A 23479-nucleotide genomic window follows, 5' to 3' on the forward strand; every position below is an offset into this window, starting at 1 on the left:
ACACACAATCCCCCAAACATACAGCACACACACACACAGCACCCACATAGAGCACACAAACAGCACCCCCCCACACACAGCATCTAAACACATACAGCACACACACAGCACCCTTACACACACACATCACCCTTACACATACACACTAACAGCACCCTTACACACACATCACCCTTACACACACACACACTAACTGCACCCTCACATATCCACACTAACAGCACCCTTACACACACACACACCACCCTCACATATACACACACACCGCACCCTTACACACACACACTGCACCCTTACACACACACACAGCGCGCCCTCACATATACACACTAACAACACCCTTACACACGCATACAGTGCCCTTACACACACACACAGCGCCCTCACACACACACAGCGCCCTCACACACACACAGCGCCCTCACACACACACAGCGCCCTCACACACACACAGCGCCCTCACACACACAGCGCCCTCACACACACACAGCGCCCTCACACACACACAGCGCCCTCACACACACACAGCGCCCTCACACACACACAGCGCCCTCACACACACACAGCGCCTCCACACACACACAGCACCCTCACACACACACACAGCGCCCTTACACACACACAGCGCCCTTACACACACAGCGCCCTTACACACAGCAGTATATGTGTGTGTATATATATATATATATATATTATATACGCGGCGTGCTTTAGGGTGCACACCCTTATACAATAGGCTGCGCACGCCTATGAAAGACGGCTCATATTCACTGTGGTCCTTAAGGACTGTTTTTTGTCAGCGGCTCTGACACTTTGTATTTCATAAAAAGATATAATCTTTATGCGATCCTAATGCAGACTATGTTGGAATTTTATTGAAAGTCCAATGCAATCCAAAAGATTTCACAAGACATGTCTCATCATGAACAAGCCTGAGGTTACCAAAAGGCGTACCTCCACCGTCAACTTTTGTCCAATACCAGCAGTCATCATAAATGCCCCGCAGTAGGATCCAGGCATAATCTCGGTCATTGCAAGACATGATCTATGGAGGCTCCTGCAGTTTTGCAGGTTCTTCCATAGACCTCAGTATAGTACTCATTTATAGAGTATGGATTAGGGTGAATGAGGTTTTGGCGAGCTTTATTTCATTCTGTAAAAGTACATGAAAATAAAAACGTTAATAGTCTGTTCTGGTAGTGAAGTGGTTAATGACAGATAAAAAAAAATATTCTTCACTTTAGTTACTCATCTTTTTTTTTTTTTTTTTTTTTTATTTAATTCTTTATTTTTATTGTGCACAAGAATTGACAAACAGCCTTGGTCGCCACAACAGCGGTGTCAAGGTATGGGTAATTTCAATTTGCAGTACATGTTGTGACATATATTAATCGGGCACATTTTAAATTTTGTAGGTGCAAACAAATCAGCATATTCATCGTAGCATTAATTAAATATATAAGAAACTACTTCGCTTAACTGTAGAGTACGTACCAAGGTATCGAGGATCTGGCTAACGTTTGTTCGATTATAAGAGTGCAGTTAACAGATTAATTAAAAGGAGTAAACATCCCAAAGTATTAGAGAGCAGTGCTAAGTTGTTTTAAAGATTGAGTGGTTACTCAGACTATGAACCCTAGATTGCGTACGTGAGTAGCTAGAGAGACATTTTAGTATATAACAAACAGTATACAGAGTCGAGAGAGCAGTGAAGGCTTATATAAGCTTAAGGTGTACCATACCTCGAAACAGGCATGGTATACATTGCTGATGGTACAGTCGGTTAAGTACAAATATTAAAAAGTCGCAGAGTATGAGGCATGGTAGGGTGCCTGACAGTGTGAACAGTTATGCAAGCGGGGTATACTACACGCTTATTAGACAGGGGTGTACGATAGGAAAAGGAGACAGTGGACCCGCCTGAGGGTCAGGCTTGTCAGCGTGAAATCGGCTGGTGATAGGCTATCTGGGAACATGTCTGGTGGGTATAATAACTTTTTAAAAAGAAAAAAGGTGAAAAATGCAAAACTAAACATATTTGATTAAACAATGAGGAGCATTTTAAGAGTTCGCTGTTTGCCTATCTCAAGGTGTAAAAATATAAAAGTGCACACCCCAAAAACTGTGTGAATTAGTGATAAGGCTTGCAGGCTATCCCCCAGTTTGTTACCGAAAGTCAGCCGACTCCCCTAGTCGGTATTCTCATGGTGTCTGCAAGTGGGGCATAAGCGGTGCCCAGAGGTGATGTCCACAGGTTGGTAGTGCTTCTCCTGGCTGTGGTCTGAGTGCACTTTCTTCTGGGAGGAGGGAGGTTTGGCGTGCGGTGATGGTCTCGCCGTGCTGTTCGAGTGTTCTCGGTGTGACTGGATTTCCCGGCTTTTTGGCTCCGGGCCTTAGCGAGAGCCCTCGCCTTGTGTCCATGGAGCCTCCCAAACACAGTGGTCGGCTCGGGGGCCCGCGGGTTCACCCCGTCTCGGGCGTCCCCACGGGTGTATGGACGGCATGGGGTAATCCCCTGGTGAGCTCCCAGCCCAGAAGGATGCCGGGTAGTCGGGACGGCAGCTTTGTACACCTTTTTGACGGTGAGTGTCGATTTGAATTTTAAGGTATGCTCACAGGTTTTCTTCTGCTCTTGTGCTGGTAGGCCCACATTGCCCCGTTTGGGTTGCAGGTCGGCAGCCCTCTCAGGGGCTCCATGCTTGTTGTCTATATGGCACTTGTTTTTCCGCGGTGGGGCTGTCTGCTTCAATTTGGCCTCCAGCTTACGCCAGAAGTTGTCGAATATTGCCTCTAGTCTCTGCCGGGTCTCATGCTGTGGGTCCGTAGGCTCGGGGGAACATGTGGCGTCCGCCATGTTGGGTGCGGCATCGTGTTGCTTGCGTCCCCACTCCGACCCCCTTTGCACCCGCTCCGGACTTGTAGTATCTCTCTGGTGTGGACTGCGATCACCCCCGACGGTCCAGGGGGGGGAGTAACGGGGTACCTGCTTGCGTTGTGTCGGCATCACACGGCTCCGGACCAGGGGATCGGCCGCCTCTCCCGCTCTACGGTCGCCGGGCCTCATGGCGCAAGTCGGTCTGCCAGCCGGTCTCAGTGTGGTCACAGGCTGCAAGGTGGGTTCAGTGCCCATTCATGGGTCAGATGATATTTTTAGGGTAGTCTTTTCATAGGTTTTTATGGCTAAAAAGTCTTGTTTTGCCCTATTGATTGAGGAGCTCTGTTTAGGCACGTCTACCTTCCGTGCTGGTCAGGCCCCGCCCCCCCTTTAGTTACTCATCTTAACCCCTTTAAAAAACAGATATAATTGCACAACATTATCTGTTTTTTTGTGTGTTTTTTTTTTTTTTAAGGGTTACTCCAAATCCAATCACTATGACAAGTACTATGACCTTTCATGTCCTCCCTCTGGCAAGTGATATCAGCTATGGAGGATTAAGCTACAGGTTAAAGTTGTCCTTGGCGCTTGATTGAAGTAAGTTTTAGATTTTTTTCCAAACTGGAGAAGGACCAGCACATATGTAAACTGACCAACTAGTACTCAGCCTAACTTGCCTGCTGCTTTGATTGCTGTATGTGAAACTGCAGCAGCAGGCAAGTTAAGATTGAGCAGCAGTTGATCAGGAAATAGTAGAGTCTCACCTAACAGGGCTTCTCAGCTAGATAAGAAAAAGTAACATTTTCTTAAACAAATCAACATACGTCAATTACAAAAAAAAGTTTAATTTAATGTAATAAATATTTACAAAATGCAACTGAAAGTTTAATGAGAACATACCCCTTAGCAGGATGGTCCCAATTTTGGACTCCTATCCTTCCATCCCAATTTTGTTCCTCTGTCTCCTGCATCTGGGGATACCAGAGTAATTAGAGGCACACATTAGAGGCTTAGAGCAGTAGGAACATGCAGTAAGCACGCAGTGCTCTCTAAATGGTATGCCTTGAGTGGAGATGGCTGGAAGACTGTCAGCCAAGTGGACATTCCTGCCAGGTGGACATGGCCCTTCTACAGTCAGCCAAGTTTCCTCTCTGGTGGAACCATCCATGCTGGGCATCACCAGTGGAGTCACTATTTACTTGCCTATTTAGGTCCCCCCATCCCAATCATATCTCACAATAATGGGTGGAATAACACAGCATTACCTTTCATACATGCATGAACACATGTGCACATATGCACCCTTCACATCATGTTGCCAAACATACACAATGCTTCATAGCTGTATACTTATACACATTCAGTCTCCTACATACACCAAGCCTAAAAAAACGTAGTATGCACATAAGCTCACACTCGCCTTCATTTATGGGTAAGATAAATGGATACCGTGTTACTACCATTAATCCGTATAGGGCCAGAGCAGCACATAAATGGATTTCTCCAAGCACCACGACCACCATCTCTATGAAACACTGTACATGTAGAGTTAAATCCCGTTGCTGCTGAAAGTGTAACTCCACCTCTGCCAGTGTCATTAGCCAGCCTGGAACAAGAGTTCTGGGTTGGCGAATGTGAATTTTGGTCAGATTGGACATCTGACATCAGCACACGCAGCATGCTGGTAATGGCCGTTGCACACGTATCCACCTGTGCGGTCCATGTCTAATAATACATTTTAACTCTACCTACAGTTATACATAAAGATTAGCCTTTTTTAAATAAAGAGTAAAGAGTTTTTGCATTAAAACAGTGAATATACTCCATATTTCTCGCATGGGGTGGGTTAAGGGTAGCCTTCTTTACAGGCTCCTAAGGGGTGCTTCTCTGTGTATCCCACATTTTGTTATGGGCTTTTGTAAAGGGTATTCACTCTCAGTAACTGGTTTCATATGCAAGTAAATCTTAATTAACTTAATACTTATGAACTAACTTTGACTATATTGCTTAGATATGTTTGTCACCTTGAGTATTTATGTTTCTTACCATGTCTTGCCTTACTGCTACTCTGAATGTTTCAACTACGTTCGGCAGATAGACATGTTTCCTTACTTCACATCTTATGCATCATTCTTTTTTAGTCACTATCTACATATCTAGCTATTCTCACCTGATTATCAGTATAGCGTTTATTATCAGTATAGACATGTCAGTCTTGCCTGTTTGCTACTTCTATACAAATAATTTGGTATTATTAAATGTCTGTAAAGTATCCTGCAATGTTCGCTCATCACATTTTGTTTATCTCACTAGGTGTTATGTCCGTGCACTTAAACCCAATTCAAAAAAAAAAAAAAGTGAGAATTTCTGAGCCCTTTACAGGACCTCTCTGGGATTTTTTAACCCAGCATCTTAGTAGTTCACTGGTTTTGCACTTACCTCTGCATCGTGATCTTTGACCCACTGGATTTTCTCAAGCAAATCACTGAGATCCTTCTTAAATGGTACATAATGTTTCCAGGGCTGGAGCTCATTGTAGAAGTGCTCGTAATATATAGAGTCTTGCTTCAGAATCACACTGTCTCCTGCAAGGAGGTATGGCATTCTATAGGCAGCTACTGTACCATCAATTAGAATCTGATACTTGTACTGAAAGAAATCACAATACAATAAAATCAAATATATTTTGTGAATGTTGCTGAGAATTTCGCAGGCACTTTTTGTGGTAATTTTCTAGGGAAATGTTTGGTAATGAGGTAGGATGCACCAATATCTATACATGCAATAAGGTAAAACCATTTAAAAAAAAAGTGTTAATTTATATTCTACATATTAACGAGAGCACCATTACCACATCAGTTATTTGAAGTGGTCATGGTGCCTGGAGTTCGTGTTGTACAGCGTTTGTACAGCCTGGAGCAAGAGATCAGAGGAACACCTCTGAATTACCAACAGTGCGCAAACCAGTGGCATACCCCATTGGTAGACTTCCCTCCCCCCCCCCCCCATTCATTAGATTCATTGCATCTTTAAAAGAAGCACTTTCTGAAAGGGTTGTATTTTTTACATGAGATAAGGTACTGACTATATTGCCACTCTTTGGCAATCTCTGGCTCATGGGAACAAGCATTATTTTGTGCAACGCACAATACATGCCTATTTTACTTTATTGTGGATGTGTGCGATTATCTATGGAATTCACAGGATCCACCATAGACCCATTTTAGTTATCGTGTGAGTAAGTAAAAATACTGTTCTAATAACAGCTACTGGCACATAAAGGCATCAAAATCTTAAAGTGGCACTGTCATGCCGAATCCCGTTTTTTTTTTTTAACCCCCCTCCCGCTTCCACTACATACAATTGACCCCTTAGTCACCCCCAAATGCCCCTAAGCCCCCCAGATTACCTACTTATTAATCTTTGTTTTCTGCCCGATCTTTATTTAGGGCGCCGCCATCTTTGTGTGGGTAGATGAAGTCCCTGTGGGACACGTCATCTGCCCACACTAGATAGCACTGAGATTCCCGCACATGTCCAGTGAAACACCTGGACATGCGAACGGGAATTTCATCTATTCATTCATTCATCAGACAGACGAATGAATGAATAGAAAAATCAGACGAACAAACAAACACTGTGTATCAGTGTTCGTTTAGTTTATTACAAGGAGGGAGCTACCGTCGTGCAGCTCCCTCCTTGTAATATGTGAAGACAGAATGAAATTCCGATCCGAACAAAGTCCCGAATTGCGTTCTAACACGAATGGAGAAACTAACAGTTTTGCCGGTGTCCTGTCTAAGTGACAGGAAGCATCGCGGGAACAGATAGGAAAGCAAAGGATCATGGGAAAATTGCTGTGACCACCGGAAACGAAGCACACTTTGCTCCTCCGCTGGTCACTGCTGGTCACTGCGTAGGAAACCTCCATAAGAGAAATAGTCCCTACTTTGTCTTATGTTTTAAAGAAAACTAGAGCAGATAGGAAGAAAATAAGAACAGATCCTGAGAGAGAAGAGGAATATTTTGGGGAAAGGTAAGTTCGGCATGACAGTGCCGCTTTAAGTACTACAGCAGAAGTATGGCAGCACAGAGAAGGGACTCCTTAAAGTTAAAAAAAAATTCTCCCTTGCGGAGAGACGGCCGCTCTCCCGGTTCTCAGGCTGAGGAGGGGACAATCGCACATCGCTTCCCCCACCCCCATGGACCGGAGGGGGTTATCCCGGTCCCCGCCAGCAAGGGCGGCCATAAACTCAGAAGGCACAGCAGATGCTGGTGAACACTTCAGAGGCATGGAAGCAACAAGGCCCAAAATGGCTGACAAGCCTGGCTTCACTACACATGGCCTGAATCAACCGCAACCTAGAGCAGAAGGCCCCACAGCGATCTCGATGACTCTGGCGACACAGGCACAACCTGCCACAAACAGCACCCATGTCACCCCACCAAGGCATTCTCAAGAGTTCTTTACCCAGCTCTGCACCAACCTTTGGCTCAAGCTCCGAGGTAGGGGACGGCCCTTCAGACTGGCGGTGCAAGCAGCAGCAGCCTGGATCCGTCCGACTATTTGACGCAAACTATGTGTGTATGTACCACAAGCCCTCAAAGCAACCTACCAAGGGAGACAACACCAGCGATCTAAGTGGCGGGTGCCGGCGGCATGCCTTGCAGGCACTAACACTCAGACTCCCACACCTCGGAGTGAGACCGCGGAACACACACGGCCTACCCGTTGCCCAGCAGCACCGGAGACCACAGGCCATCACGGCGCGATCCGGCAACCAAGAACTCACACTGGAGGCCATGAGGCCTGCCGAGATGCAGCGGAGATTTCTGCACGCGGGAGACACGCACAGGGTGCCCCCCCGGAGCGCAGCGGAGATGATATCTCACCGAGGCACCAACCCTGCCAATATCCACGGCCCACCTATCAGGCATCCAGAGCCGGCATCGGCTGATCAAAGCGGACTAAAACCAAGAAGGACTATTCTCCTGCAACCACAAATGCGGAGATAAGGCTTGTTTTTACCAGGCAGTCTATAACCAAGGTGCTATTTTTCCTAGCTATTATGCCTCCCTACTCGGCCATTACTTAAAAGTTTTGTATCAGTAACGGGTGCAGCCTAGAGCCTAGATATGTCTAACACTTCGAATTCCATTGTTGCACAGCACTTGACAGGCTCAATAGGAAGTCTGGTGTGTTGCAACTTCTACCACTTGCTCTACCAGACCTTGTGGGATTTTGTAGCACGCAATACGACCTGTGGCCGCTTAAGTCATGTTAAAATACTACTTGTCTCAAATTCCATGCCTCCTTACCCAGCGGTACATTTAAGTATCTCGGCATGTCATTCACAGCCGCTAACGGCTCGCTATTGTCTCAACACTGTCTTTAATAATGTCACTAGCACTGCATGTTAGACTCTATATGCACTTACGTACTCAGTTTAAGTTTGTTGATATGTCTGAGACCTGGTTACACCACCATGACGTGACCTATCAAGCGTTCACTGTAAGGCACTTATCGTAGGCTCCTGGATAACCCAAACCACCACTATAGTCTAACTTTGTCTGGACCACCCGTCCTTATTAAAAATGTGCCGGTAAGATACTACTCTATCACACTTGCTTAAAAAGTGCACTGTTCCTCATGCACATACTTGCTAAAATTCTACTCAATATTACGCTTAAGTTTCCCTACTTTCACTATTCTCACGCTAAACCTGTTAGCAATACTATGTCTAATTAACCAAAAAATGTGCAAGTAATTTTTATGCCACAAATATGTTTATCACTCTATGAACACCGCGCTTGTTAGAGCTGTTGTGGCTATACAAGCAATGTTGTAATTTCCTATGCACAACAAAAATAAAGAATTAAAAAAAAAAAATTCTCCCTAACTGCCCTCCTCTCAGCCGCCTCCTCACAAGCAGACATGTCACCTTGTAAAGTCTTTATAAAAATGCAAAGACCCCAAAAGGGACAGTGTCACTTTAAACTGGTACATATTACATAATATCTGTACGCTTTTCAGTAAGCTGAATCACATGTTTGCCTATTGAAGTCTTAGTTAGTAAAATGTAACCTTTGGCATTGTCGCAGCTGTGGACTTTGCTCCTTTTGTGAGATATATTTTCCAGTGTTTGACTGCTGGAGTATAAAAGAAGACATAGAACAGCTGTACTGCCAAAGGTCAACTATCACCGCTTCAAATGGCTGACATGTTCAGATAACTTTATAAAAGTCCTTAAGAGAGCACAATGTACCTGCAGTAAAACATGCCATTTGGCATTTTCAAGGATAACTCACTATTTTTGTTTTGGAACAGCATCTAGTAAAATAAAATGAATATTATATCACAAAAGATCGTAAAAAAAAAAAAAAAAAAAAAAAAAAAAAGCTAGCCAATAGCATGATTACTTTTCTAGGAAGTGAAAACATTGCCCAAACAAGTCCCATCATGTGACCAAAACTGAATAATATATCACTACAAGAACTATATTTGTTATACCACAGTATAAATCTAGAAAAATGCTCAGTGTTAGCAATTCAATTGCTGATTCTAGAGATCAGTTTAATACATATTATTTTAAATGTTTGGATGCTAGCTCCTAACCTTCAGAAAATACTACATGCAATACAATATTATTAATATATATATCAGACATGGCGAAACTCTCTAGAGGGTCCAATGCAGCTCACAAACCTTTTCAGGATCAACACTACCATCATCCGGCTGACTGAGGAATGAAACACATGAATGAAGGGGCTGGGGAAGGAATGAGGTTCATGGGGGGCTGGGGGAATGAGACACAAGGGGGGTTGGTAGGGAATGAAACACATGAATAGAGGGGCTTGTGGGGAATGAGCCACACATTGGCATTGGAGGAAATGAGCCATATTGAGGGTCTGGAAGAATGAGACACATGAGGGTGCTGGGGGAATACATTTAGTTATGTTGAATACTCCAATAAATTTCGGCTCTTGAATATTTCAAAGTTTTAACATGAGGCTCTTACAGGCATGAAGTTTGGCTACCCCGGATTTAGATTATGTAAATATACACAAAGTAGAATAATTCAGGTCATGAAGGATCCTCACAATGGAGCATCTAACTACCAATGGAGCATAACCATCTAATACCATACCATCCATCCCAGCAACAGGAAGGCCATTTGATTTGAATACTGCAGTTTTAAAAGGCCCAAACCCTCATCCATCCCAGCAACAGGAAGGCCATTTGATTTTTCTCGGCACTACCCACCCTGGTTCGTTCTAACTATACAGGGAGTGCAGAATTATTAGGCAAGTTGTATTTTTGAGGATTAATTTTATTATTGAACAACAACCATGTTCTCAATGAACCCAAAAAACTCATTAATATCAAAGCTGAATATTTTTGGAAGTAGTTTTTAGTTTGTTTTTAGTTATAGCTATTTTAGGGGGATATCTGTGTGTGCAGGTGACTATTACTGTGCATAATTATTAGGCAACTTAACAAAAAAACAAATATATACCCATTTGAATTATTTATTTTTACCAGTGAAACCAATATAACATCTCAACATTCACAAATATACATTTCTGACATTCAAAAACATAACAAAAACAAATCAGTGACCAATATAGCCACCTTTCTTTGCAAGGACACTCAAAAGCCTGCCATCCATGGATTCTGTCAGTGTTTTGATCTGTTCACCATCAACATTGCGTGCAGCAGCAACCACAGCCTCCCAGACACTGTTCAGAGAGGTGTACTGTTTTCCCTCCTTGTAAATCTCACATTTGATGATGGACCACAGGTTCTCAATGGGGTTCAGATCAGGTGAACAAGGAGGCCATGTCATTAGATTTTCTTCTTTTATACCCTTTCTTGCCAGCCACGCTGTGGAGTACTTGGACGCGTGTGATGGAGCATTGTCCTGCATGAAAATCATGTTTTTCTTGAAGGATGCAGACTTCTTCCTGTACCACTGCTTGAAGAAGGTGTCTTCCAGAAACTGGCAGTAGGACTGGGAGTTGAGCTTGACTCCATCCTCAACCCGAAAAGGCCCCACAAGCTCATCTTTGATGATACCAGCCCAAACCAGTACTCCACCTCCACCTTGCTGGCGTCTGAGTCGGACTGGAGCTCTCTACCCTTTACCAATCCAGCCACGGGCCCATCCATCTGGCCCATCAAGACTCACTCTCATTTCATCAGTCCATAAAACCTTAGAAAAATCAGTCTTGAGATATTTCTTGGCCCAGTCTTGACGTTTCAGCTTGTGTGTCTTGTTCAGTGGTGGTCGTCTTTCAGCCTTTCTTACCTTGGCCATGTCTCTGAGTATTGCACACCTTGTGCTTTTGGGCACTCCAGTGATGTTGAGGCTCTGAAATATGGCCAAACTGGTGGCAAGTGGCATCTTGGCAGCTGCACGCTTGACTTTTCTCAGTTCATGGGCAGTTATTTTGCGCCTTGGTTTCTCCACACGCTTCTTGCGACCCTGTTGACTATTTTGAATGAAACGCTTGATTGTTCGATGATCACGCTTCAGAAGCTTTGCAATTTTAAGAGTGCTGCATCCCTCTGCAAGATATCTCACTATTTTTGACTTTTCTGAGCCTGTCAAGTCCTTCTTTTGACCCATTTTGCCAAAGGAAAGGAAGCTGCCTTATGATTATGCACACCTGATATAGGGTGTTGATGTCATTAGACCACACCCCTTCTCATTACAGAGATGCACATCACCTAATATGCTTAATTGGTAGTAGGCTTTCGAGCCTATACAGCTTGGAGTAAGACAACATGCATAAAGAGGATAATGTGGTCAAAATACTCATTTGCCTAATAATTCTGCACTCCCTGTATAGCACGCACCTCCAGCTGTTTGGAACCACAGCCAATCACCTCCTTATTACTCTCACGTCAGCTGCTGCAGTTATACTATTAGCTCAATTAAGTGGTCTGGGTGCCAGGTTCCCCTAGTTTTAACCCTGCAGCTGAAAACAATGTTTACATTGAGGGTTAATCCAGCCTCAATGATTATGGATTTGGGGTTTTCATGAGCTGTAAACCATAATCATCGCAATTATGACAAATCACGGCTTGAACTATCTTGCTTTGCATGTAATGCATCTATCGCATGTATTAGTTTCCCCTTTTACGTTGCATTACTGAAATAAATTAACTTTTGCACGATATTCTAATTTTTTGAGTATCACCTGTACTACATGCACTACACAGAATTAATGTATAGCTTTTCCTCTTCTGTTTGGAGGTCAAGCAAATTGCCACCAACCCACTCCTGTATACTTGTGTATTAAACTTTTTTTTTGTCTTGAGCATGTTCTTTGAATCCATGCACTATTAGCACTTTAATTTAAGAGCGCTAAATGTACAGAATAAATATAAATAACTTAATCATTTGCATTATGAAATAGATTTTTCTCTTTTCATGATTAATTGTATGTAAGCACTTTAATTTACTGTGTGGTGTCTAGGTCTCCGTGGATCCTTAGATACAGATATTGTTAATATACTTTTTACACTTATTTTCACTTTGTATGATTATTGAATATTATATGATTTCTTGTGTTGAATTTTATAAATTAGGTCTTATTGCTTTGTCTACTGTTCTGTGCTCGGACTCTATTTGGACAGGTTCCCATGGTTATGGCCCACTTGTATGCGGCTTTTTGCTCTTTAACTTTAGACTTGTTTCCACGGTTCTTTACGATGTTTTGGGTCGCATCAGCTTAGCATGGTTTCCGGTGATCATGGCGCAACGTGCAACTGGATTTGACAGCCAAATAAGTCATTAATGATAACTTTTTCCTACATGCTATCTATACTGTGGTTAATCACCATTGTATTAGCTTGACAAAGACCTTGGTACAAGGTTGAAATGTTGCACTGCACTGGTTTAATACATGAAGTTCCAATAAACCTGCCTATTGCTTGACCCAAGTGTGCCCAGATCATTTTTGATATTCAGAAATAGAATTAATGGTTGTATTTTGATTTATCATGACAATTTGACTATAGTAAAATGTATATACGGTAATCTAAAACGTCACGTTTTTCCACCATTTGTACATCTTTTGCACTTTTCAACTATGCTTTAGAAAAGCAATTATGTTCTCCAATCATCAAGAACACTCATTTAAGGAACAAATAATAGAAAATATTCAGATTTAATGATCATTGATTCAACACCTTACAGGCATCAACTCTGGCATTTTCTATCAAGTAGTTATGATTTTTAATGTACAAAATCTACCCCTTTCCACCAGTTGCTTGTATACCTGCACTGTGTGGTATATAAAGGCTAGTAAACTCCATGAATCTATCAAAAATTAAGTTTCTTGATTGTTACGCTTGTTGCATATTCCAGGCACTGAAGCAGTTAATAAATCACAGAGCCCCAAATCATTAGCACCTTCATGACAGGCAAGTTAAACCTTCTTAGCAAGTCTGTCCCTTCAGGTTATTCAATGTAATCGCTGCCTTTTCAGAGAAAATGCATTATTTACATTGTTGCTTAGTAACACCTTTAGTGGCAATCACTCAGACGGACACTAGCAGTGCTTCCTAGTCACTGTGCAGAACTGGCATTTGGCGTCTACACGCTCTGCATGGAGAAGTTGAATGCTTCCAATGGAGGTGCATTGATGCAATGCATCTCTTTAAGGAGATACTGAATGGCACAGTGTGGAGTTTTACTGCACATGCGCAATAGCCTATAGCCGGCATAGGCAACCTTCGGCAGATGTTTTGGACTACACCTCCCATGATGCTTTGGCAGCATTTTGGGTGTAAGAGCATTATGGGGGATGTAGTCCACAACATCTGGAGTGCCGAAGGTTGCCTATCCCTGGCCTATAGCATTGAATTGGCGGAGATCATCAAGATTGAGGAATTCAGCCATGATGAAAAAAAAAAAACAGCCATGGCAAGACCGGTGTGACGTGGGAGAAAGGTGAAAAAAATTAATTTTGAAAATCACCTTTTTACTGCGATCAGAGGGGGTCAGTCACCTAAACAGCTACTCCAGGACTATAGTGTCAGGAATACATCTTTGTATTCCTGACACTATAGTCTTCCTTTAACTTGCTTTGTGAGTACAAGGCACAACTGTCAGAACGCTAGATTTCTGAGTCATTTTTAGAAACATTTATAGCCTCAAAACGGCAAATTTCAAAATTAACAATGATACAGATAAGAATGGTTCAATGAGGCAGTTTAACGGATAAAATTACTCCAATAAACATGTGCCATTCAATTTGAGTGCACAACCTGGAATTTAAATTGTGCCAATTCTTTTAATAGCCCATCCTCACAGTGATTTACATAAGTAGGAACACCAAATGTTTCTTGAATCTCAACATTCACAGTAACTCTAACTCTGCTAATGCTATGACTGAACAGCATGTATCATAAAGACAATATGCAGATGGTAATGTAATCAGCATATAAATGATCTGCATCTAATTACAATTCAATTGGATTTTAGATAGCTAAGTCACCAACACAGCTGATTGCATTGATGAACCTTATTCTCCAGACATGACAATGAGTAATAGCGCATTAAATGTCAGAAAACTTTCTTCTATAAAAATACAAAAAACAAGAGGGAGAGAGAAACTGCTAAGTATGCAAAAGCTTTGAAAGTTACACCTAGCACCCTTAACCACTGTAGCCTGCTGTAGAGGTTTAGATGCTAAAAGTACCCCAGCCTGGATCCCTGTTAAAAGGGCGAACTGTTTAGCAACAATGTGCCCACTTACATGCGTCCCTGCTGTGGTCCGATGCTCCCTTTAGGTCCAGGGACGGGATCCTGGCTTCTACAGAGCCACAGAAGCTGGAAGCCGCAGCCCTCATCATTCGTTAGCTGAAAACATGAGATGACCACTCTCAACCATTGTCTGATGTTCTGTGCAATGAAAGTGTACTCAAGTTCCAGGCTGGCTGAGGACATCCTATTGACACTGCTGGATGGAGTTACACCCCCGGCAGCAGAAGGTTTAAACTCAATATGTTAAGCTTTTCAAAGCAAAACACTGCACATACAGACTTCAGGCACCGTGACAACTTCAAATGACTGACGTTGTCATGGTGCTTGAAACAGCCTGAGTTATAGTTAGATCCTACTAGACTTGGGTGCAGGGCTCGAGTCCTGCAGGAACGCGTGGGAACGGCGTTCCTGCACTTTTTTTAGAGCAGGAACGCCGTTCCCGTTTGTGGTCCTGCAGGCACTCAGGGGGCGGCAAAAAATGCCGCCCCCAAATGTCCCTGTGTTCCCCCTGTCATGGGGGGCCCAAGAGGTGGCCTAATGGCCACCTGAAGGACCCCCCCGGCCGGCTCTTGTCTCGCTGTCAGACGCGGCGAGGGAGCTGTGTTCTCTCTGCTCCCACTCGCCGCGCGCCGTTTGCTGATGCTGGGAGCCGGAATATGACGTCATTTCCGGCTCCCGGCATCAGTAGACAGCCCGCGCGGCAAGAGGGAGCAGAGAGAACACAGCTCCCTCGCCGTGTCTGACAGCGAGACAAGACAGGTCCACGCCAGGGACAGGTCCACGCCAGAGTATATGTGTGTATGTTTCTGGGAGTGTGTGTGTCTGTGAGTGTGAGTGTGTGTGTGTGTCTGGGAGTGAGTGTGTGTGTGTGTGTGTGTCTGTGAGTGTGTGTGTGTGTCTGTGTGTGTATGTATGTGTATGTGTCTGGGAGTGTGTGTGTCTGTGTGTGTCTGGGAGTGTGTGTGTGTCTGGGAGTGTGTGTGTGTCTGGGAGTGTGTATGTGAGTGTCACGGCTTACCTTGGTGGGAGTCCAGTGTGCAGAGATATGCTCACCCTTGCAATTAAACACAGGCCAAGGTGGTCAGGGAAGAACTCACCTGGCATGTGAGTCTGTGCACGGGGGCTGTTCAGGATAACCAGGTCGAAGTACAGACAAGGACTAGAGCAGGAGAATCGTCGTGGGTAAGCCAGTGGTCAGAGGATGCCAGAATTCAGGATAAACGAGTAGAGAGCCGAGGTCAGAGGATGCCAGAAGTCAGGGTACAACGAAATAACAATCCAAGGTCAGGAGAACACTGGAACACGGAACAGCAATACTCGAACCAGAGTCAATGAACTGACACTGCCCTTAGGGAGGGGCAGTGTCTTATACCTTGTTAATTAGGTATCAGATTCAGCTGGAGAGTTACTGACAGGTCTGAGCCTAGTGAAGTCCAGCCCCCTAGTGCTGCAGGCAATTCAAGAATAAACAGGAGTTATCCAAAGTCCTGAAATGGCTCAGAGGTAACATATTGTAGCGGAGAGCCGATCTTTCACAGCTATTCTCCACTAGAGATCCCAGTGAGGCTCAGGAACAGGGTGATGATAAGTCCACAGGCAAGGTTTCTAGCAGGTAGAGTAATACAGCAATATCCCCATCGCAATCCCAATAACTGGACGACACACAGTTTCAGGAGTAGAACTGACAAGCTTTATTCCACAGTTCCTTATAAAGCCCTCTCCCATGCAAGGGAGGAGGTTCTATCACTTAAGACATTATCCAATCTGTGAACAGTAACCTCCCACACATCTCCTCCCCTCCTCTAGCATCATAATCCCCTTATCATGTACATAGTTTTACCAGAGTTTTGGATGTACCCTAAATACTTGGGGTACATCCACAAATCCAATATCTCCAGATAGCCCTAGTCTGGAGGAACAACATATTTTAAAATCAGCCCATTTGGATAAAGCGTTCGGGAGTTATGGGACTTTAAAGTATTGACCGACCGCAGGGGTAAAGTATCCGAAAACAGTTCCATGCATTTTGGCCCTGCGGTCGGTCACAAACAGGCGAATACAAACAGGTGAATTATTGCTGTTAAGTGGCCTGACGGGGATTCGGATGAATCCCCTAGTTCGTGGGGTTCTTTCTACCGAACGGCGGGCCGTTCGGTAGTTTCCCCACGAAGTATTGGGAGTCTGGAGGGGTCAGCGGTGGTTGCCTAGTCAAGTGTCCGATTTCGGTTCCAGACACTCGACGGCAAAACACCGCTGTTCGGCAGTTTAAGATGGCCGCCGCCACGTGTTCGTATCCCGAATGGCGGCCACCCAGAGGACAAAGACCACACTGCACGAATAGGTAATTACCCGTTTGCAACATTGTTGCAAACGGTAATTGAAGGCACACTTTACACAGGGTGGTCTGGTTGTTCGGTAGTTTCATTCCCTTGTTTCATTCGAATGATTCTACCGAACAACCAGAGGAATACAGTACTTTACACACATTCAACTGCCAATATGACCGGATACAATGATTTCTATGCATGTTCACACACATTAAACTAGCAATATGACCGAATACAATTATTCCCATACATGTTGTAGGACAGCCCGGTACCAATCCGCTACACATATCAGGATATAGTCCAGAAGAACCACGGTCCAAATCCCCTGTTGGCCGCTTCTGGGGTGACCACGTCTGGCAGTCGGGATGTCACGGTGGCGATCATGACAGTGAGTGTGTGTGTGTGTGTATGTATGTGTGTGTGTGTCTGGGAGTGAGTGTATTTGTGTGTTGGTGGGAGTGTGTGTGTCTATCTGTGAATTTGTTTGTGTGTGTATGTGTGTGTCTTTAAGTGTGTTTCTGTAAGTGTATGTGTGCACCTGAGTGTGTGTGTGTACATGTTTATATATGCATACAAGTTTTTTTTTTTTGGTGGTGGGGTGGGGGTGGAACTCGAGTGAGTTCCCACACTTTATTCCCCAGGACTTGACCCCTGCTTGGGTGCAGCAAACATTTTCGTTTTGTCTGAACCGAATTTTGTCTGTTTGTGCATGAATGCTCAAACGATTTTGGCCAATATTTGTGTTTTGGAATTTCATTTGGACAAATGAAAGTCCGATCTGTGCCACATGCCCCGGCTGCATATTGCAGCTGTTTAGTAGACAACTCCTTAAAATGTTACCCTTATGGGATTGGCATATTTCTAGGGTAACAAATTAAGTAACTATTTAGCAGATAGCTGCTTTTGGATATCCTTTGACAATCCCACAAGATTTAGGAGGTATCTACTAAGAAGCTGAAATAGCAAAATTAGAAAAAGGCCTTTTTCGTTATTTTGGTCTTTCAGACAACTTTACCAATACCCAAAAAAATACTTAGTGTTAGTAAATAAAGGATGTTACAAATCCTCACTCTATGCTGCAAGTAGGGGATTGTGTACTAAACAATAAAAGAAGACCTGGCACCAGGTAATAATTGTTATACTCCTTGTCTGCTTCAGATATTATGCTTAATAGTTATATACAAATGTTCTAGTTATATTGTTTGACAGGAATACAGGAGTGAACATCCTATACATTAATGCTCCACACTTTGACTCACTTAAAATGGCTGCCATGCTCTCTGACCTGTCAGTCATCACAGGGCCAGAGTCACTAGTTAAAGTGAGAGGGAAGTGAGAGAGCATGCAGTACATTCCAGACATAACACCTTCCTCTCTACTGAAGAAAAAAAAAAAAGTTCACTGAAGCAGACGACTAGTTTTCCGAAGAACGTTGTGGTGACAAATCTGCATCAAGATTTTTCTGGGTCATGTGGGAGGACAGTCAGAAGCCTTGGATATGTTCTTTAAGTTGTAAGTAGTCAGGAGGGTGGCATTATGGGTGGCCACCATCTGGCAGCCTTGTAAAGGTGGTAGTACTAAAAGAAAGTGGATTTGGTGGGGCCAAAGGGGGTAAAATGGAGCCAGGTGCATGAGCAAACTCCAACCAGTGCCACAGGGGGTGAATCCAAGGTGTGTATGCCCTCAAAATCTACTAGGTCGCCGCTAAACTCAATTTAGGCAATATACATTTGCATTTTGTTACCTTCACCTTGAGGCCATGGTCCTGAAGTAGCTCTACGTTCCACTTGTGTTATTGGTCCATATGACCAGTAATGAGCAGGTCATCTAATATACACTGTGTAAAAGGATTGTCTGCTAAAATTGCATCCATCTTGCTTGCTAGATGACTGGTGCGGGTGCTATGCCCAACAACACCCGATTGTATTCATACAAACCCTTGTGATTGTTAATGGTGAGGTATATTCAGGAAGATGGGTGGACCTCAAACTGTAGGTAAGCTTGTTAGAGATCAGTCTTTGTGAACTTCTGTTCCCTAGTAAGTGAGGAAAAGAGGTCATCTAGTCTCGGTAGAGGATACTGGTCTAAATCGAGTTGGGAATTCAGTACTATGCGAAAACCCCCACATATAGAGCACAGTAAATGGGCATCATCTATCTTGGAAAGGATAGCCTGTTCTTTTAGCTGGATTAGTTCCGCTTCTACTCCTACTCAAAGAACAAGTGGTACTGTCCGAGCCTTGAAGAGTTTAGGATGTGCATCCGGTTTCAGCCTGAGCCTCACACAGTCATTTTTTATTTTCCCTAACTGGTCATTGAAACGCTGTTTCAAGGATTCTACCCATCTATCATTCTGTCCAGATGGGATTGTAAGGGTGTTGCAAGGGTTCTTGATGAGGTCTGGCATTCCCTGATGAGCAATCCAGTCTCTGCCAAAAAGAGGCGGTCTGAAATTTTCCAAACTATTTCTGCCCCATGTATGATATCTGTACCATTGCACAACTGAGTAGGTGGAGTACTTAAATGGAATAGGTCTGAAGCTTGATTGGAAAGATAGTTGCCTGGATCAGTAGTTGTTTCCAGTGTTTTTGAATGATAACCAGGGGAGGGCTGGCAGCATTAGGCCTGGGGAGCAAATCCAGTCAACTGGCCCATTGCACCACGTTATCAGCTCACCAACCATGCCCAACATTAACAAACACACACTCACTGACAGACACACGCACACAGACAGACACACTGTTACTGGCATACTGACTTACACACACACACACACAAAACACTCATACACACAAACTTTACAGTTTTAAAGCCAGTTTCCCACCTTTGCGGGTACCTTTCCTGGGGTCCAGTGTGCTGGCTAGGGAGCTTGGGATTTGGAGTCTGGCTCTGCTTCCTGGCTTTCACACTGCCTCCTGGCTCTGCCTCTGTCCCGTGCGGCTCATCGTCTTGGTCACTGTGGGATGAAGTGACTCACGGTCTACACTTCCTCCCATGCTGCCGTAACAGGGCCTGGCAGCGCTGTTAAAGGGCCACAGCCCCCAACCGGGCCCCTGCTGAAACATGCTCACCCGGTGGCCCTTAGTGTTTGGGCACCGGTGCAGCCACAATACCAGCACCACGGGCCCATGGGGGAGGGACTTTTTTTTGGGGGGGGGGCTGGAAAGATGGTCCTATGGTGATAACTGAAAGCATTGCTCACATCCACTTTTAGAGTCTTTCCTTCAAGGACTACTACTTTCATTGAAAGGATTGATGAGTTCAGATGATGTATACATAATCTGTGTAATGGTTCATCATTGTCCGACTCCATCTTGTGAATTTTCTCCTTGGTGTACTGCGGTTGGTTTTCTCATACATTCCTACTACTGCAGACCCATCTGAGGTGACCTATTTTTCTGCAGCGATGACAAGGTTGATTCTTACAGGTTTTGGAGTCATAGTCTGTATTACTGCACTGGTAGCAAGCTGGCTTCGGTTGGGATGAGGATCTGTATTTCCAGTTGGTCATAACCAGAGTGACTTTGTGAACCTGATGTTTCAATTTCTAAGTATTCTGGGCAGCCATTTCTAAGACTGATGCAATCTCAATTAAAGTTTAATTTGAGTGGTTTCCTCATTAGGCTTCAGAACAAACGTGTCTTTAGACCTAAGAAAAGAAAATGTTACCTGCACTTTCTCCTTAATCCCTATGTATATTTAGACAAATGGAGGTCATTTAGTTGCTCCAATGGCCATTGGAGGGAATGCCCGCCTGCCAACGTCAAGGCAGACCCCCCTAAGCGGGTCCTAACACTGACCCTTCAGCCTGCTTCCTTGAGCTTCTGGCAAAGATATCTCTAATGAGACAGAAAGGGGTATTTTTTAATATACACCCCTATACTTATTAACCCTTAATAGTCATTGCTGCTGGCCCAGTAGTAATGGGACTAAGCGCAGGACTTCTCTTTTTGTATTTGTATTTACTTTGTATCACACAGCCTGGTTACAATGCTGCTGCCCATCCCATGTGTTCCCTATTAAGGGTTAATAAGTATAGGGGTGTATATAAAAAATACCCCTTTCTGTCTCATTAGAGATATCTTTGCCAGAAGCTCAAGGAAGCAGGCTGAAGGGTCAGTGTTAGGACCCGCTTTGGGGGGTCTGCCTTGACGTTGGCAGGCGGGCATTCCCTCCAATGGCCATTGGAGCAACTAAATGACCTCCATTTGTCTAAATATACATAGGGATTAAGGAGAAAGCGCAGGTAACATTTTCTTTTCTTTGGTTTTTACTATATATTGGGGCTGATGTGTATTGTAGTCGTTGCTGCTGGCCCAGTAGTAATGGGACTAAGCGCAGGACTTCTCTTTTTGTATTTGTGTCCTGAGACCTGTGGGCAGGTACTCCCCAATGATCAGATGGAGGCCAGTTTAATGAATGAATCTGTAGTTAATTATATATCTTCCCCTGATTGACGCTGCCTTTAATAAAAGCGAAATCTTTCTGCAATTTCCAGTGGTTTTTGGCTAGAAGCGATTCTGTAATAGTTTCAGGAGTTCCACCAGTGTCTTGCTTGCAGATTTCTCAGGAAACAGTAGGTCTCTTAAAGGGTCATCTGTTTTGGCACCCCCAGCTTTCAGGGACACAGCTACTTGCCTTTCAGGGAGTATGGGTTGTGCACTAAAGTACCATCCTAATCTTTCATCCCAGGAACTCAAAGACCCTCAACTTTACATAAGGTGCCTATCAGTGCCATGTTCTTGCTGGGGATCTGTGGATGGCAGTGTGCTCTTTCTTGGTGTCACTACCTTTTTTTTTTTTTCTAGTTCTGACCGGATAGAGCCTTGTCGTTCCGTTATACTCCATGTCTGCTTAGACATGAGACTTCATAGTTATAAAAGACGTTCTTTATTCCTGCACACTTACTGTATAATTACTTTGTTATTTTACTGACAGGAATACAGCAGTAAATAACCTATACATTACTGCTCTACATTCTGACCGACTGCCATGCTCTCCGACCTGTGATTCGTCACAGGGGCGGAACCACTAGTTAAAGGAAGAGGGAAGTGAGAGCACATGCAGTACATTCCAGGTATAACAAATAACTAGGTGAGGACCTAGGGTCCACCCCATGTCCCACAAACGAATTAACTAAATGGAGGAGGACCTGGTGTCCCCACCCTTGGTCATTAACTAATATGGGGCAATTCCAAACCGTGCAATTTGAGTCAGAAAGTGTTGATTGGTTGGCGCTCTGACTCAAATTGCACAGCATGGGAAAGCCTTCATAAATTAGTCTGGAGCCTTCGCGGGTTGAATATAGATTTTTGTGAGCGGGTCTTTTTTGAAAAAAAATGTTTTAATAGTTTTACCCGATCTTAGGGCTTTTTATTTGACCTTTTTTGGGGGCTAAAAAAAAGAAGATAAGATAAAATAAGACATCTAATGGTAAGTATTAAAGTTTTAATTTAATTCCTCCTTCCCCCTGGCAACAATTATTTGGGTGTGAAGGGTATTCTATTTTATGTGGGGTGTGACTAGAGGCTTGGGGAGTCCTGATCACATGGTAGGGGCGGTTATTTTTATTTTTAGCCCCCACTGCTGACAGTTGGTGGAGGCTGAGGGAATACAATAGGTCCGCCCCACACTTTATTATTTAGGACCCCACTTGCCAAAAATCGGTGGGTCTGGAAAGGGAATGAGTTGGGAGGGAGGGAAAGGGAAATAAGCAAATAAATAATGGCAGGTATAGATAGGGCTTCAGTTTAGGAAGGTAGATAACCGCTTCCCAATGCAGGCTCTGTATGTAAGGGAGAAGCTCAATAAGGTCCATTGCCAGAATACAGTGTGCGCTGACAGAACTGATATTTGGTAGTCTAGGACAGAGACACATTCCTCAGGTGTAACAAACCCCAGCACAAAAAATGCTAATATCTGTATATGCAGTATTTCAAGTAAAAAAAACCTGCACATATGGAGGACCACCACCAGTGGCGTACACACAACCCATGGGGCCCCGGTGCAAAAACTGATCCGTGGGCCCCCACCCGCGCGCGCGCTTACTCTGCGCGGGCTGGGTCCGCAACACATGGCGGCAGGCACCTGGTCGCAGGGCTGCGACCACGGTATGTACGCCAGTGCATGCATAAACACATACACTTAAAGGACCACTACAGACACCCAGATCACATCAGCTCAATTAAGTGGTCTGGGTGCCAGGTCTCTCTAGTTTTAACCCTGCAGCTGAAAACAGCAGTTTCAGAGAAACTGCTATGTTTCACTGAGGGTTAATCCAGCCTCTAGAGGCTGTCTCATTGACAGCCGCTAGAGGATTTTCTGCGATTCTCACTAAGACGCTGAACGTCCATAGGAAATGCTTTCCTATGGGCGGTTTGAATGCGCGCGTGGCTCTTGCCACGAATGCGCATTCGGAGCTGAGAGGCGGAGAGATCCCCAGCGCCAAGGGAGCCCGGCGCTGGAGAAAGGCAAGTGCTTAAGACACACACGCACACATTA

The 23479-nt window shown here is 44.2% G+C and overlaps 1 protein-coding gene across 1 annotated transcript in view; it reads right to left on the reverse strand.

Annotated features, from left to right (window-relative positions):
- The window catches only part of POGLUT2 (protein O-glucosyltransferase 2), a 66676-nt gene that overhangs the window by 15200 nt on the left and 27997 nt on the right, over window positions 1-23479 (reverse strand). Inside the window, exon 7 of the mRNA XM_063459956.1 lies at window positions 5315-5524. Within this exon, the coding sequence (XP_063316026.1) occupies window positions 5315-5524 (210 nt within the window). The remainder of the gene's footprint in view (window positions 1-5314; window positions 5525-23479) is intronic.

The sequence above is a fragment of the Pelobates fuscus genome, chromosome 1 (assembly GCF_036172605.1).
Source record: "Pelobates fuscus isolate aPelFus1 chromosome 1, aPelFus1.pri, whole genome shotgun sequence".
NCBI classification, from domain to species: Eukaryota; Metazoa; Chordata; class Amphibia; order Anura; family Pelobatidae; genus Pelobates; species Pelobates fuscus.